At 41.3% G+C, this 17,879-nt stretch overlaps 1 protein-coding gene across 2 annotated transcripts in view; it reads left to right on the forward strand.

Moving 5' to 3' along the window:
* CFAP61 (cilia and flagella associated protein 61) overlaps positions 1-17,879 on the forward strand; it is a 208,535-nt gene that overhangs the window by 73,743 nt on the left and 116,913 nt on the right. For both annotated transcript variants that reach the window (XM_019544070.1, XM_019544071.1), the window contains one exon: positions 1,586-1,720. In XM_019544070.1, the coding sequence (XP_019399615.1) occupies positions 1,586-1,720 (135 nt within the window). The remainder of the gene's footprint in view (positions 1-1,585; positions 1,721-17,879) is intronic.

The raw sequence follows: 17,879 nt of genomic DNA on the forward strand, positions 1-17,879 counted from the left end.
CCCCTCAAGAAGCTCCCTAACTAAATCCTCGCTAACCCTTGGCCTAGGTGTGCCTCCCCCAGGGCCCGAGGGGGGCCCAGCAGGGAGGTGGCTGTCCTGGTCCCTACTTAGGAAGACGGAGGCAAAGAAATCGTTAAACATGTTAGCTTTGTCATCTGGTGTAACGACCAAATTTTTTTATGTGGTACAAAATACAGGCACTGAATGAATTTCATGATTTCATGGCTCAGTATTTTTCTGGATCACTTTTTTGAACATGAATGGATTTTGAACTTACATTTGAGGCAAGGATTTCTTAGGCTGATACCTTTTATTGGACCAACTATGTAGTTGGGATAATTAGATAAGCTTTTGAATGCAAGACATGAAGAAGATGACCTGAGAATGACGGTCTTGAATTTGAAAGCTTGTCTAACTTTAACTCAACTACATAGTTGGTCCAATAAAAAATATCACCCTAAGAAATCCTTGCCTCTCACATTTGGATTGAGCCCTAAGTCACTTAGGGGAAAATTTTCAGAAACATCTAAGTCCCCTTGTATTTTTTAACATATGAGTCTTGACAAGATAGGCATATACATTTTTCAGAAGACATATTTTGCTTTTTTAGCCTGTGTTCTTCTGCACAGATTACCACTCTGTGCAGTTTTAGTAAGTGCCTTGAGAAACTAGTGTCCTTGAGCAGCTGTTGGTTCTCAAGGTTCTCCAGTGGCAAAATTATAGTTCTAGAAAGAAAATGGATGGATGGAAGAGACCATTTTAATCTTGCTAATGTTTTTTGCTTGGTCTATTTGTCAGGTAAAGCAAGTTACCTTTAATTCATCTATGTTTTCTAATACATGGCATTATAAATTATAGTATATTCTCTTGTGCAATTTGGATTGTATTAACATTAATCGTGGCGAATTATTTTGGTATTTGTGGGTGTGGTATAGACTTTCAAAGGTACCTCGGTGAAATTTTACACTGCATTAATGCTGACTCTCTATTTCCTCCAAATCACCTATTTTGTCTTGTTGTGTTATGAGTTTTAATTAGTTCTGTCATGCTAGAATAAAGCTGTTTCTACTGACCTGTGCTATTCAAATTAACATGGGGGAGGGTTGTTCATTTCAGGTTTATGCCTGTTTATTAACATTTATCACTTGGATGAAATTGACATTTTAGTCAGTATAGATTTTCTATATAAATTCTTAAACCATGCTTTGCCAAACAAGCAAAGGTTAACAGTAAGCAGATAACACAGCTTAATGAGGTCAAATCAAGCTGATTCATGATCACTGTGGAGAAAAATATCCTCCTGGGGAAAATACTTGTGCTGAAAAATCCCATAAACCAAACCACTTGTTTATCTGTCATTCCCACAGAGATAGTAATGTAATTACTCTCATAATTATCTTCATTAGTGTCAGGAATTATCTGCAATTCATTCCTCTGCTCTGAGTATGTTTGTTTATTTGCTGATTTTTCTCTCAGATTTAGCCAACAGAGTTAAGAATTTTGTATTTGCAGAGCCATACAACAGACATCTGTGATGCACTGTTCTGACATTCTCTCTGCTAAAATATAGATTGCTGTCTTTCAGTTTCAGAATCCCTATGCCCATTCTCTGACATCTGCCCTTCATTACATGGTTCCCGTGCGACCAAGACGACAGATTGTCTATCCTCTGGAAAAGCTTGGCATAAATGCTCCATCAAAGCAGGTCTCCAAGGATCAGGTGGGTAACAGAAGCAGCAGCAGGCAAGGGGCATAGTGCCAGCTAATGCAAGGTTTGGCAGATGGGATGACATTACTATCTTAGTGTTGATAGGCTGCTTCTTAATTACACTGAACATGATGTTCATACCCTTACAGTCTAAGCTGTGCTTTTGCACTACTGTATCTTTTTCTAAATATATATTTCAATCTGAGCTTTACAATCACCTACCATTAAATGCTGTGGTATTTACCTATTAGCAAATGTTCACAGACTTGCAAGATTTCCTATGGAATTGCTAACATTTAGATGCATAGTACACTTAAAAATACTGGTATTCAAATTAAAACATAGACAGCTCTTTGCCATGATGATTTTTTCCTTCATCTTAGTCTAATGCTCTCAAGATCAAGAAGTACAATGATGTGCTTCTGATAGCTCCAGTAGAAATCTGTTTGATATGTTTAAATCAATTTATTTTTCAGTTCCAGGTCCAGGTTTGCATAATGTTGTAATCACTGCAAAATGAAAGGAGTTGTTTAACAGTAAAAAAAAAAAAAAAAAAAAGTAGAACTTCTTATCTACAAAGACCTTGTGTATTTATATGATTCCCATGTAATGGCTCTTTGCTATCCTAAGCTGGGAGTTTAGTTTAAGTACATCTGTTCCACTTCTGTATGTTACAGAATCTATTTTTAAATGGCTGTATTCTGCCATAAAGATGGTTCATCTCTGAAGTAACAGGTGAAGCCAAAACATGCAGAAAAATCACATCAGTGCTGGTCTTCTCTAGTGGTGGTTGTACTTTAGTGAAGGAAACACAATGTTAGAACTTTATGTACTGCTTAATTCTAATTGGTTGAGACAGAATCACATGCATTATTTTCTTTAGCATTATCCTGTTTATATGTGGTCAGTGGTTCTTGGCATCCAAAATTCTTAATTAGGCAGCAACTGGCAAACCAGAATCCCAGAACCCATTTCAGCCAATTGGATTGTGTTTTGTTCTATGCAACAGTCATCTCTTCTACATGTACAGCATTCTCTTATCTGCCTGTCTGCTGCATAATTGGCTGCCTAAAACTGTTTTCTATTTACCTTCTTAATACATTGAAGTTGTCTCACTGGCAAAGGCCATCCAACAGAAATGTTCAACGGATTATCTTCCATCTACACTAGAGGTCTGGAGTTACTCATTCCCTAATAGCTCAAAGGTTATTCTAGTCCACTACTACTGCTCATAGCTTCCTGATGTAGTAGCAGCTTGAAAATAATGAGTAAATTGGCTATTTTACTGAGCAACCAACATGGACTGTGGCTAGCATGAGCTAGGCCATCTTAATTTACAACAAGACAAGCTAACACGAAGGCCTGAACATAGCACTGAAAATGAGAAGCAGGTTCTGCTTTCTGATTGTGGCATTTTCAGTTACTCCGGCTTGGTTAAATTACATTTTCTCTCCACACTGAGATCTTGCAGGAAGGACCCCTGAATAATCATGTTCCTTTCTGCAAAATTCTGCAGCCAAGTCTACAATCCATAGTGAGGAAGAATTGTACCAGAGGCTGCTGCTAGAAATAATAAAGTCAACTGACATCTGAGGAATGTGGTTATTATTGTATATCATACTTGCACTCAGAGATCCCAGTCAGGCACACTACACATAGAAACATGGTTTCTCCTGTAAAAAACATATGATCTAAATAGACCAGACAAAGGCTGGGGGAGGGAGGTGGGGGTAGAAGAGGGGGGAAGCAGCTTTCAAAGTGGTCAGGTTGAAAATTGCATTGAGACCAACTTTTTAAAAAAATCTACAACCTGGTGGATGAGTGGGGGTTAATGCAGGAGAGGAGCTAATAGAAGGTCCAGAGTAAGAAAAAGGAAAGAATGGGAAAGGATATATTGATGACTGAGCTGAGTAGAAGAGACATCAGGAGAGAAGAGAGGAAGGGTGGCAGAGTAGGCTGTCAAATGCTGGCAATGGTAAGGAGGCGTTTGGAGCAAACTAATCAACAAAGATAAAAAAAACCCAATCCAGCATCCAAATAAAAGAAAGCAGAGCCTGAGGATGATACTACTTGTGTCCAAACAGTTCTAAAGAGGACTGTTTTTTCCTAGCCACACAGATAGGGGAAGAGATTTGCTGGGTTCTCATACTCTACTATTGGTATGGGTCCGAAATAGGTTTGGAAGGAAAGTCCTAGTTCTGTTTGATACTCTGCCCTCTATTCTGGCTTTCCCAGCTTCCAAGGGGTGGGAGTTGTTTTAGTGTCATTGTGAGAAGTATTTCTTCCTGGTCATTCTGGAAATCATCATGTGCTTCCAATTGGAAGGACCAAGTCTCCTTTCAACTTGTATTTAATTATCATAACTGCAAAAGCCAGTCTTTTCAAACACAAAGACCATACTTGTTAAGCAATTATAATTCAGTAAATGTGAAACTTTCCTAGGATTGTCAGTTGTGATCAACTACTGCAGAGACACTTGTTGAAATTCTTGCTTTGGTGCCCATATGGTGATCTTTAGTGCTCACCTGCCACCACCTGCCTCCTGTTTTCTCCTATTGCAGATTGTGACATGCTTTTTTTTCTCTGTCCGCTTTCAATTCACTCCAATTTCTTGCTCTCCTGCTCATATTTGCAACACACATTCTTTTTCAGTAACAGCTTCAGGCTTAACAGCTGAGCTGTCTAAGCATATCTTCTGGTCTGTGCACACATACCTTCACAGGCCAAAAGACCAGCTTAGTATCTTGTTAATTTTGCACAGTGACTTGCTCAGGTTCCTTAATATGTGCCAGCCCCTGTAGTACCTATTCTGTGCTTTAATATGAAAAAAGGAATATTCACCCCTAAATATTGACTCAGTAGGGATATTGCTGACTAGGCCTGTAAAGTTCCCCTTTCATTGCTCCAAAGCCAGAAGCCACACTAGTTCAGGCCACAGAAAGTCAGAAAAACTTTGTCCTGGTTAGTTCACTTGCAATGTCTTGCCATCACAGATGGAACCCAGCCTTCTTGAGAAGAAGCAGTTTTCCTCCAAGGCTAGAACAGTTCTGTCATAGACGGATGAGCATTAGAAGTTATCTGACCAAGTTCTGTGATGGAGTCTGTCTTCCTTGCCCCTACACTCTCCTTCAATCACTCCACTGTCCTTCAGTGGCTTGGAAGAAACAGACCCTTCTGCAAAAGTTCTACAACCTGCTCAGCATCAAGGCAGTTTGATCTGTGCCACCCTTGAAGAGAGAGAGGTTTTTACTGTGTCTAAGAAATTATGGTTTTGCTTAATATCAATCTGCCCATAAAGAGGAAGATTCTAAGTGGGTGCCGTCATATAATAGCTTGTCTTTAGGAAACTATATAACCTCATATGTACATGCATTCTGCTCTCTACAAGTTTTCTCTCTTCTTTCTCCTCTTCTGCCCGCCAAAAAGAAAGATGGCTCAGCATCTTTGGCCATAAAGCCTGTTTTTCAGTATAGGACTATCAAGTCACCAGGGTATAATGTCTGAGGATAACTGGCTTTTGGAAAGCATTGAACCCTATCATTTATTACCTCTCAGAAGCAGAAAAGGAACACACAAGGCTTCAAATGCTAATATAGTCTGTGGTTAAACGGTACATTGTTAAGAAGATACTTCTGGTTTACTCCCTGGCATCTTACTTCAGAAGGAGAGGAGGACAAGGAAGGTGTTTGTCCCAGGAGCCTTAATTTCGGAGCCTCTCTGGACGTGGGGCTCTGCCCTCCTGCAATGGGCCAACCGCCTGCTTACGCTCGCCTGCCATGCCTTGATCTTACTTGTGATTGATAGATGATCTCACTCAGCAGGAGGCTGCCCATTTATATACTCCCCGATGACAGGGGGCGCTGTCTGCGGCTCCTTTTCCTCCCCTACACCGCAGCCTATGCCTCACAGATGTTGTTGGCATGACCTAACTTGGGCCATGTTCCTAAGTCTTGGCCTTTCTTTCATTCTCAGGGCTCTTTGCTGCCCCTCCTCACTCTCGGGCTCCATGCCATCCCCTGCCTCGGGGTTTCTTGCTGCCCCCTGGCTCTGAGGCTCCTCACTGCCCCCTTCAGCTCCAGGGTCTCTCATCATCACCTGACTCCGGGCTCCTCACTGCCCCCTTTTTACTCCAGGGCAGCTTGCTGCCCCCTAGCTTGGGGTTCCTTGGTGCCCCCTCGCTCAGGGTTCCTGGCTGCCCCCTTGCTCAGGGCAGCCTAACTGGGCCAATGTGCCCCTACACAAAGCTGCACCCCCTTCAGCGCCAGGAGATCCCCGCTATCGTGGGGCTCCCATGAGGCCTCCTCCAACCCCTTATAGCCTCACCCGGTCCTCCGGTTAACCATAACTAAACAGAACCATAAGCCAATCGGCTGTAACACAACAATAAGCCCGCCGGCTACAACATACAATCCAGTCCCACCTGTCTCTCCTGCCAAGCCTCCCAGCCAGGGTTCTTTCTACCCTGCAACATGATGCAGCTACTCGATCAGTTGGTCTGCTCGACTCAGCTCGGCTCCGCTGCAGGGCTCCTGCTTCTCCGGCTGCCAGAAGGGAACTGCCTTCCTGGCCTTCTGCCTGGGTTTAAGAAGGGCTAAGCTCCGCCCCTTCCTGGCTCTAGGTTTTTCCCGGTTGCAGTCCTGGTGACTGGCAGTTGCACTTCTCCCTTCCCGCCACTAGGGGTCTCTCCTGAGCCATTTCTGCTCTCAGTCACAGGGCAGCTGAGAGCTCTGCAACAGTGTTCCTTTTTAGGCTGTGACCTTTTCATTGTACTGCCTCCTGGAGCTGCAAATGAACAGGAAGTGGTGATCCCTGAATTGCTCACAAAATTCTACTGTGAGTGACTCAAAAGCACATTGGACTTGATAAAGAACACATTAGACTGAACATTCCTTCCAGAGGAAACATTCATGAGCTTTCAGCAATCCCCAGACAATTTAAAGACTTGTCTGGAGCAGTCTACTGAGTTTTTCTTAAGGGTCAGGGGCCTTGTGGTATTTTCTGGAAGGATGACCTCTTGTGTTACACCGTTTACTAAACTTCTTCAACAAAGGGTAATTTGATATCCCAAATGCAGTCTGTTTACAGAGGAGAACTGCTTGATCATTTGACATATCCAGGGAGAGCATTCTCCATAGGGTGTCCTTCACTGGCCTATTTCCATGGTGGTAATCACCAAAATGTTTCTACTCTGGAGATGCATTGACAGTTTCAAGAAATTCACGAACTATCAAATGTATAGGCCTACAGACTCCATATCAGTATGCTGGAGCCCAGAGTAGTATGTTGGGCCTTTTAAGGTGTCCCTGCCCTCTTTCTATTATCAATTAATGCAGGTCAGGTAGACAACAGTATGGTTAAAAATACAGGAAGGAGAATACTCTCTCTCTCTACTCCTTTTCACAGAGGCAAGGAAGTTTTAGCCATAGTGCATTAAAGTATCAGACATATCCTGTAGCTCTTTTTCTAACAGGAGATATGGATATGCAAGCAGAACCAGAGCATGAGGAATCAAAGGCAGTATGAGCAGTCCCTAAAAGCACTTGGGATTTCCCAACTGTTCAATAAGAGTAGGGGTGTCCAAAAGTGGATCTGCTTGCCTCTGAAACCAGCAAGTTCCCACTGTACTGCATGAGAGCAAGTAGGGATAAGTCTTTAATATATTTTTATTCTGGATTGGAGTTCTGACTTACTTTATGCCTTCTTTTCCTTTCCTCTTGTTCCATGGTTATTGAGGAAAATCAAAAAGGGACAGGACAGATATCATTCTGGTGACCACAGCATGTCCAATTCAGCACTGATCTGTGAATCCCTTGTCATAGAACCTCTTCTTCTACTACTAATCTCCATACCTTCTTTCTCAGAGTGATAAACAGTAGGGTTTTGTGCAGCTTTGGTCCCTGATTTGATTTGGCAGAGATTGGGCCCGATTCGGTGGCCAAATCTCTGAATAGAATCAGAGGACTCTTTAATCTCTCTGAATCAAATTGGAACCCTCTGAATCAATTTGGAGAGAGATTCAGAAAGCTTTGGTGATTCCGACATAGACACAGCTTTAAATGTTTTTTCTACATACCTCTAGGTAGCAGGGCAGGTCATGAATACTGTGATGCTGGGGCATACGGAGCATCCCCCAGGGGCTTGCGGGGAGCCAGCATGCTCAGCAGCAGATCCGGAAGTGGACCAGAAGCACTTCCGGATCCATTTCCAGGTCTGCTGGGGAACATGCTGGGGGCCCCCCTGCACCCCTCCTGGCTCAGCGACTGGTGCCTCCTGGGTCTGGGGGGGACACCCAGGGTCCCCCCACAGCCAATTGCCAAAATATTTCTGGACCACTTAAAGGTTTGCCGCCGAGCATGTGGAGTGCACCCCCAACACTCCTGTTGGACACTCCACGTGCCCCAGCATGGCAGCATTCATGAGCCGCACTGCTACCTTCAGGTATGTAGAAAAAACATTTAAAGCTGTGTCTGTGTCCAAATCAATGATTCTCCAAATCAGTGTCGAACCTTCAGATTCAGATTCAGCTGAATCGAATCGGGGACAGCGAGCGATCTGAATCAACAAATCAAATCACTGTCCCTGATTCGGGCCGAATCCAAATTTGAATTGAATAGGGCCTTCTTTGCATACTGTTAATAAACAGGTACACCACCTTAGTCCAGCGCATCTTCTATTGGCAGCACTGAGGATGAACTACTAAGCCATCATGGACTGCTCCTGCTCTGCAAGAATGCAAACCCTAATCCTCTATTCTAAAAAGATCTCTAGTGTGCAATGTTACAGTCCAAAGTGGGCAAAAAATCTCTATTTCAACTGTGAAATAAGTATTGATTCCATCATGTCCTGGATACCATCTGTCATGGACACTTTCCTTACTGGAAATTACAAAGATGCTTTTTCTTTCTTGAAAATGTACCTAGCAACCATCATTGTGCTATGGATTTTCTCTTAGCCTATGGTTGCCAGTTTCCAGAAGGACCGTACTCATGCTCACACTTTGGCCTGGGAATTCTTCCCTCCCCCTTCATGAAGCTTGAATTTATTTTTTTACTAATGATAATGCCTGAAAGGGATATTCCTGCAATTTCTCTCATTAAAAAAGCCTTTCTTACTTGTTTAACATCGACAAGGATTGGTTTCTAAGCTGCAAGTTCTTACATAATTGGCCTCGGTGACAATGTTGTACTTAAGTCACCCAAGTTTCCCCTCCCCACCTGAACCAGCCTTGGCTGACTTTCATCTTAAGCAGCACATTAGCGAGTTTTCTTTTCCAGACTCCACTCTCTGCAAAGGGTTATACATCTCTCAATGAAAAGTCTTGTGCTTTGATTTGGAAAAGTCAAAACTTAAGTGAAATGCAGGCAGGCTTTCTATAGCTTATGTGAAAAAATGTCCAGAGCAGCCTTTCTCTATATAGGAAATGTATTAGTGGATTAAGGTCTATATAGATCTATATTACAAGGTGTCCACAGTTCCTGTACCTGAAGATCTGAGCTTTCATTCAGCTAGAGGTGCTGTGACTAGTCTGTGGCACAGTCAGTATGTGGAGATCAAAAGAGGAACTATGGATTTCAAGAATATGCTTTGTACTCTTTTGACTTGATGCCACAGTCTCCATTCAAGAGATAATTCTTTGCCCATTATCTCCCTCCTGAAAGACTGAATACTGATCTGCCACAAGTACAAATTCTCTGAGGACCCTGAAGCAAGAAGAGAACTTACATACCAGCAACTGTAGCTCCTCAAGAGTTACCTCTGTGTATTTTTGTTTTCTGCCCTCTTCCCCTTGTACTGCACAGTTTCATATGTCACAGGATACTGTTTCAGGAGAGGTTGGAGAGGTTATGGGCATAGTCTTCCTTATATAGACTCCAGCCTCTGGTATAAGACACTTCAAAAGAGCGCATGTGTAATTCCTGAAAGAAACTTCTTGACAAAAATTGCAAACTCATGAATTTTGTAGGTCCCTAACCATGAAGTTCTATGACATAGTTATCCTTTAACAGATCAAATCCTTTCCAGAACTGTTCCAAATTAAAAGAAAATGTCTATTTTGTATATTCCACAACTTGGCCAGTTGAACAGCCAACTGGCATAAGAGCAAAAAACTCAGAATTTTAACTTGCACAATATCAGAAGACCTGATATATTATTATGCATGTGTTTTTTTGCATGCCTGTCAGTCATTTTAGTCATATTATGTTAAAAAAAAACCCCAAACTCCCACACCCCTGAAAATAATTGTTTATGACAAGTTTGTTGTTCTAAAGTGCTGCTAGCTTGTAAGGTGCATATAATTAACTGTGAAGTAGAAAACTATAGATAATTAAATAATTTTATAATGATATCTTCATAAATAAACAGTTTATAAACTTGTTTACTTTCACACCATCTGGGAGCATTCTGTTATCCATCTGCTCCATGTAATTATCAATATAAGGAAAGAATAGGTGATATAATTAACAAGAATAACTGATCCACAATGAAGAATATAAATCTCACACATCTGTTGAATTATTTTCTGTTTCTGCCTTATTATTATTATTATTATTCATTTTTTGTTGTTCCTAGTGGCATTTGAGCTGTCAGGTTTTACTGTACACCTCGGGATTGTTGTTTCTGCTACAGCTCAGAAAAGGAAGGCAGAGCAATTAATAAAGTGTTGTGGAAGCCCACACAGCTTTGTGTTTATTGTGAAAGGGCTTCTTGGTGCTGCTCAGTTAGTTCTGTACTGTTCAGGGTACACCACCTGTAAAAAGTACACAACATTTTTCAATCAGATAGGATAGAATGGGAGGAATTGATAAAACATCAGTAGGGATGCCGAGGTAAATCCTCAATTGGTAACAATCACTGTAGCTTCATTAACATCCTTGGAGCTATCCCATTTTATAGCAGCCAAGGACTTAACTTTGGAAAACATTACTAGATTTAGACACAGGAATACTTTGGGAAAAAAATCCTTCAGAGTACTGATATTTGTTCCTATTTCAGTGGCCATAAACTAATATTTACCTCAGTAACATTAAAATTGTTTTGGTATTCCTTTTTAAATTCAGTAATCAAATATTCTCACAGTCATATCCAAGGAGTCCCCTACTGGACTCTGTTCACTGTGAGATAAGGCATTTTTAACCAGAGGAGGAAACAGTTAGCTTAGCTCATTGAAAGAACAAAGGACCTCATCAAAGTTTGACCCCAGTACTCTTTCCTGCCATGGCAGGGGGTCGGACTAGATGATCTACTCAGGTCCCTTCTGACCCTAGAAACTATGAAACTATTAAAGGACCTCAAGAAAAATGATGTTTTGATTTATATATAAGGTTTTATCTTTATCATAGCTATCATAAGACTAAGACTGAAATTTTACTAATGATATGTCCATTAGAAGTGTCTGCTTTCATATTAATCCTAAACAGTAATTTCATAGTAGTTGGGCGGGTGACAATGTTCTCTGCCCTTAAATACATGCTACTTTACAGAGGTTGGGATTTTGATCCCCAGCTGGGGCAGGCTGCTCTCTTCATAAAGTTAGTAAACCCTGTTAAACTTTTCTGTCAGTGTATCTACACGAGGTATTTGCTACAGAGTAGACTAGCTGTGCAGTAAAGTCTCTGTGTCTACACGTGGCCCTATTAGGCCGCAGTAAACTAATTAACTATCCTACCACAGCATTATTAACTTGACAGCAATACACATGTAGACACTGATGGGGCTGGCTTGGGGCACAAGGATGCTTCAGTGTGGGGGCTGCCTGCCAGCTAGCCTTGCACTGTAGCACCCTCATGACCCAGCCAGCTCCTCCACATCATGTTGAGCCCCAGGCTGCTCTGTCCCAGCTCAACATGCTGCAGTCTCAGGCACATATGTAAACACTGTGCCCTGAAGCAATAAACTTGCTGTGTGAACTGTTCTGGAGTTTATTGCTGCATGCTAATTGCATCTGTAGATGCACCCACTGTGTAGTAGAGTTAGACAAGCTTTCAAATGCAAGATATTCTTCATTAGATCTGAACCAAAGGAATTTGTGGATTTTCCATTTCTCGATATCTTCAAATCAAGACTGGTTGCTTTATGGGAAGATATGCTTAAGCCAGTACCAGTTACACTTGAGTAAAAAAAAAAAAGATTAGCGGTCTAGAAAATGTGACATGAATGAAAAGACTGGTAGACTTGGAGTCACTTGGCCTAGAGAAGAGAAGACTGAAGAGGGATTTGATAACCGGTAACAGCTTTCAAACGTAAAAAAGATTGTTACAAAGAGAATGGCAGTCAATTGTTCTCTGCCTGGGAGGTAGGGCAAGAAATAATAAATTGCAGCAACAGCGATTTAGACCAAACACTAAGAACTTTGAGGGTGATTAAGCACTGAAACAGATTATCCACTGGGGTTGTGGAATCTCCATTATTGGAAGTCTCAAAAGTAGACTAGACAAGCATTTATTTAGGAAATTTAAAAGGAATAATCCTGTCTTGACCAGGAAATTAGACTAGAAGACCTCTTGAAGTTCTCTTTCGAGCGCTAGTTTTCTGTGATTCTGTGAAATGTAAGTACATTGCATTACTATCGTAGTAGTTGCTTTCTATAATAGTATCGAACGGCACATGTATTCAGTTACATGTATTTGATTTCAGGCTGATGCTTATGGTAATATGTGGAGTAAAAAAATATTTTCTAAGAGAAAATTCAAAGAGATATCAAAATTGTGAAGTGAGAAAAAAAATACTGTTCCAGACCAATAATTTTCCATGTTTAAAAATATTTATCAATAAATAAATCTTGTACGTTTTGCTTTTCCCCTTATAGTTCCATTCATTCAAAATTGTTTTACCAAATGCCAGGGACTCAGGAAGGATACTGGATGCCCAAAAGCTTGTCCAATAGCTCTCTCAGTTATACAGTTGAGCTAGTAAACGATACCACAAACAGCCTTGCTTTTTTTTTTTTTTTTTTTTTTTTTTTTTTTTTTTTTTTTTACAAAATACGCACACTGTATGGGAGTGCCCACCATGAAAATGTAGTTACCACTAGTTGGGATAGTGCCAGCTGTTTAACAGTGTGCAACATTACTACCTGGGTGTAGTAGACGAAAAGATGAAACTGTCTGTGCATTTCCCATGGTGGATAAACACCAACAGTCATGTTCAGCTAAAAACATCTTGAATATTTTCAAACTGATAAGTGAATATTTCTATTCTATTTCTATGCAACCCCTCCCCCCCGATAATTAACACAGATATTTGGATGAGAAAACTCTGCAAATTAATTAATAAATTACCCCTGCAGAGCAAACCCTTTGAACTCTTAACCTTACCTATTGATTTAAGTTTCTTTAATGGTCAAACTAGCTACCTGAAATTTGTCCCAAGCTGTCTGCTTTTATATTAGCATCCAAGGCAACCTGGGACATACTCACCTGCCCACCAGTTCCTCAATTACACATTTCCCTGTGGGAGAATATCAGGCATGGATTGTGAATGTTTGGAGCAATGCATGGGCAGCACAGCATTAACATGAGACCTCACATTTGTATTCTAGGAAAGAAAAGTAGAAAGAGCTCTTTGGGGTGATTAAATCAGGAATGTTTATTGCCTGCGGTAGGTATCTTTCATGCCAACCCCTAATCATCATTGACCTATAGGCACTAACCCCATAATAGTAACAGCAAGCCCTATCAGATGACAGTTGGCTGGTCTATTTTAAATCCATCAGTCAGCTGCCCTTCTGTACAATTCTTCCCACTTCCACCCTCGTTTGGTAATAGTGGGAAAAGGCATGGACTTAGTAATACCAGTTAGAGGAAAAGAAGGCTCTAGAATTTATGGTGTGCTTCTGCATGTTTCACGCTCCGGCGCAATCTCACTTAGGTCAAAGAATAGTTTGGAAGATACAGCAGAGGTAGAGGTATCCCTTTCATTTGTGTCCCATCAGCAGATGAGTCATTGTAGAGTGGGCTCATTATGGTTTGAAATGTTAAATGATGTTTACTAACATGCTTCTACTAACATAATACATGCCGCAGAAGGTAAATTTTGTTAATTCATGCCTTGGTCCAATCTGAGTGGATTTGCATGGGGAGAGCAAGACACCTTCCCAGACTCTAGCCCTGGCATGCATCAAGGTTCTTCTGTAAGCCATTTGAGTGGTGGATCACTTTAAAAATGCTTTTAACATTAACTTTAATATAATGACTGTCCTACATAACTATATTGTATGTATGTAGTGTAGTCATTTTAGAGACTGACATCCTTTGGAGTTTGATACTATTCCTTAGTTAAAATATTGTAGTATGTTGTTTTTACTACTGAAAAATACTTGTGGCCTTAGTGATATTAAAGAGATAATTCCCTATTTTATATATCCCTGTTAAAATATATTTAAAATGAAATAAAAGTGAAAAAGGCCCCAATCCCATCTCCTATAATTTGTTAGATCATGTTGAAATTACACAAAGCTCAGATTTCATGGTTTTTATTAAACTAAGGAAGAAGTATGAATTTTTAAAGAAGTAACTGTTGCTTAAGATGCTATTGTGCATGAGTAATAAATTTTTAATGTTTTTGTAGTACATGCATGGATTAAAATCCATTATTTATTGTACCTTCCCTTGCCTAGTAAAGGTGATGATTTTATAGCACCAGCAGTCATGCAAACACATTTATTCTGGGCTGATAGCTGATAATAAATTTCCTTACTGTAAATGTCAGTGGGTTTTGTGTGTTGCTGCCATTACATCTTGTTTGGAAGGCTGAATATTACACAATTATGGGAGGCACCAGATGGCATCATTAACAGGAATGCTCTGAATGTTTACCACTTATGTGCATGTGTGAAATTAAAAGTAAGATGACCTATCTTTACTTTGAAAGCATGATGTCAGTAGTATACAGGTGTTAATGACATTTGCAGTAAGCTCGAATATTCATTCCTGCCTACAAAACAGGGTATTTTTTTAGCTTTTTGAAAACAGCTTGTATATTAGAACCATGAATTAGTGTAAGAGCAGTTTTTGAAGAGGGAATAGTTGTTTTTTCCAAAACAACTTGCTGTTCAATGTTACAAAATGAAGAACTACATCTTCTGTCACTAATATGTAACTCTGATACAATACGCTATAGATAATCTCCCCTTGTTTCCCATTACAGTTGTTATCTTTGTTGTACTGAAATTTTATCCTAAAAATAATTATGTTGCTAGTTCTATTTATATTAAGATTGTTTTGGTTACAGGTTTCTGCCTGTCCCCCTTTTGCAGTGAATTTTGTACACAGCTAAGGTGTCACTTATGTTCCCAAGTATTTATCAACAAAAACGGTAATTGGCTTTTATTCTGCCCTTCTACTGCATGGCAGTCATTTTAGATAGCAAAGAGTGACAGGATAGCTGCAATGTGTCTGTAGATCCTGCAATGTGTCTGTAGATCTTCTAATAGTTTGTGCAGGTAGCCATACCCAGCAGCTGTGACTTATTCCAGTCCAATGGGTGCCCCTAGGGGGAGATCTTGCTGAGTCGAACAACATTGTGGAATTCACAGCTCTGTGTGGAAGTGCCTCTTTAGACTGAAGCAGTAAGGTGCTACCAAACCTGGTAAGGCTCAGAGCTATAGGCGACTGGTAGGAGGTGCACGGGGGTGCACATTTCTCCCCCCCACCCCTGACGGGGCCAGTGCCCCCCCCCGACAGCTGATGCTGATGGCAGGTCTGGTGCTCCCCTTGACAGGGTTGCCACCGTCAGCAGCTTCTGCGGGTGCCTCCCCAGATTCAGGAGGTACCAGCCACTCATGCCCAAAGCCCTAAAAAGAACCGGAGTTTCTTTTAGGAAGGGACACATTTATTCTCTAGAAGCTCTGGAGGCAAAAAACCATGGTGTGTTTATAGATGTTTCTGAATTCTGCTTTGTTTAGTTGAAGGATTTAAGTTGCATGTAAGTGATATAATAGAGAATGATCCTCTGTGCACCTTGTTTTGGTTGCACAAAAGCTCTGCAAAATAAACATAAAATGCAAGAGAGAAAGCTGGGGAGGGTTGTTTTGTTTTAAATTTAATCCTGATTATTCATTAGGTTTCTCTCCAGCTGCATGGTCCCTGGCCTACCCACAGTCCCTTGCCTACCCATTCTCATTTAGAGCTTGATCCCAAGCCCATCCCAAGTAAATGGGATTGATTTATTTCAGTGGGGTTTGGAAACAGGCATTTAGATCTTCCCATCATCTCTCCTTAAATTGCAAATAAAGCATAAGCTGTGATTTAAAAAGATGTAATTTCAGTCCACTGTTTAACTAGTGGTTGTAAAAAATTAATAATGCATTGATAATTATATCACTATAGTCAGGATTCTAACAGTTTAGAACTCTTGCTATCTTACCACTCTTGCTGTCTTTTCTGATGTGTTGGAAACATGAACAATCCTCACTTAGACCTTGCTATAGAACCCCCAGTCCATGCAGAGCACCATTGGCATCCTGGGGGGTTCTTCATGGAGAAGAGTGCAGAATAAGAGCTCAGATATTTTTTCCTAGCACATAGTACCTCCATTAACCTTCCCACCTTGTTGACTTCAGCTAGAGCTACATCTCCCTACTTTTTAAAAATGAGATGCGAGGTATATTATGCTTGGTATCCAGATTTTGAGGGACGCTAGAATTACTGACTATGAAGATTCAGCCACCCATGACTTTTCCAAGTCCACATAGCAATTCTGTAGTATAGATCATAGAATCACAGAAAATTAGGGCTGGAAGGGACCTCAGGAGGTCATCTAGTTCAACCCCCTGTTCAAAGCAGGACCAGTCCACTATATCATTCCAGCTAGGACTTTGTCAAGCCAGGCCTTAAAATCTCCAAGGATGGAGATTCCACCACCTTTCTAGGTAAGCCATTCCAGTACTTTATCATCCTCCTAGTGACAGAGCTTTTCCTAATATGCAACCTAAACTTCCAGTAGTGCAACTTGAGACCATTGTTCCTTGTTCTGTCATCTGTCACCACTGAGAACAGTCTAGCTCCATCATCTTTGAAAACACCCTTCAGGTAGTTGAAGGGTGCTATCAAATCCCCCTTCAGTCTTCTCTTCTGCAGACTAAATAAACCTGTTCCCTCAGCCTCTCCTCATAAGTCATGTGCCCCAGTGCCCTAACCATTTTCATTGCCCTCCTCTGGACTCTCTCCAACTTGTCCACATCCTTTCTATAGTGGGGGTCCCAAAACTGAACAAAGTACTCCACATGTGGCCTCACTAGTGCAGGATAAAGGGGATTAATCACTTCCTTTTGCCCTGCTGGCAACAATCCTACTGATGCAGCCCAGTATGCAGTTAGCCTTCTTGGCAACAAAAGTGCACTGTTGACTCATATCCAGCTTATTGTCCACTATAACCCCCAAGTCCTTTTCTGCAGAGCTGCTATTTAGCCAGTTGGCCCCAAGCTTGTAGTGGCGCATGGGGTTGTTCCATCCTAAGTGCAGGACTTTGCACTTGTCTTTGTTGAACACCATGAGATCTGTTTAGGCCCAATCCTCTAATTTGTCTAGCCACTCTGAATCCTAGCCTACCCTCCAGCATATCTACTGCTCCCCCCAGCTTGGTGTCATCTCCAAACTTGCTGAGGGTGTACTCCATTCCATTTTCCAGGTCATTAATGAAGATACTGAAAAAAACTGGCCTCAGGATTGACCCCTGGGGCAATCCATATCAAGCCATTGATCACTATCCATTGAGCCCAATGAGCCAGCCAGCTTTCTATCCACCCACAGAGCCAGTTATCACATCGTAGAAGGCAACTGGGTTGGTCAGGCATGTCTTGCCCTTGGTGAATCCATGCTGACTGCTCCTAATCACTTTCTTCTCTAAATGCATAGAAATGGATTCCTTGAGGACCTGCTCCACGATTCTTCTGGGGACTGAGGTGAGTCTGACTGGTCTGTAGTTTCCTGGATTCTCCTTCCCTTAAAGATGGGTGCTATATTTGCAATCACATCAGCCAACTCCCTTAGCACCCTCAAATGTATTGCATCTGGGCCCATGCACTTGTATACATCCAGCATTTCTAAATAGTCCCTAACCTGTTCTTTCACCACTGCTCACCTTCTCCCAAAATTGTGCTGCCCATTGCAGTAGTCTGGGAGATGATCTTGCTTATGAAGACTGAGGTAAATAACTCATTGAGTCCTTCAGT

Source organism: Crocodylus porosus, unplaced genomic scaffold (assembly GCF_001723895.1).
Source record: "Crocodylus porosus isolate Cpor-Errol unplaced genomic scaffold, CroPor_comp1, whole genome shotgun sequence".
NCBI classification, from domain to species: domain Eukaryota; kingdom Metazoa; phylum Chordata; order Crocodylia; family Crocodylidae; genus Crocodylus; species Crocodylus porosus.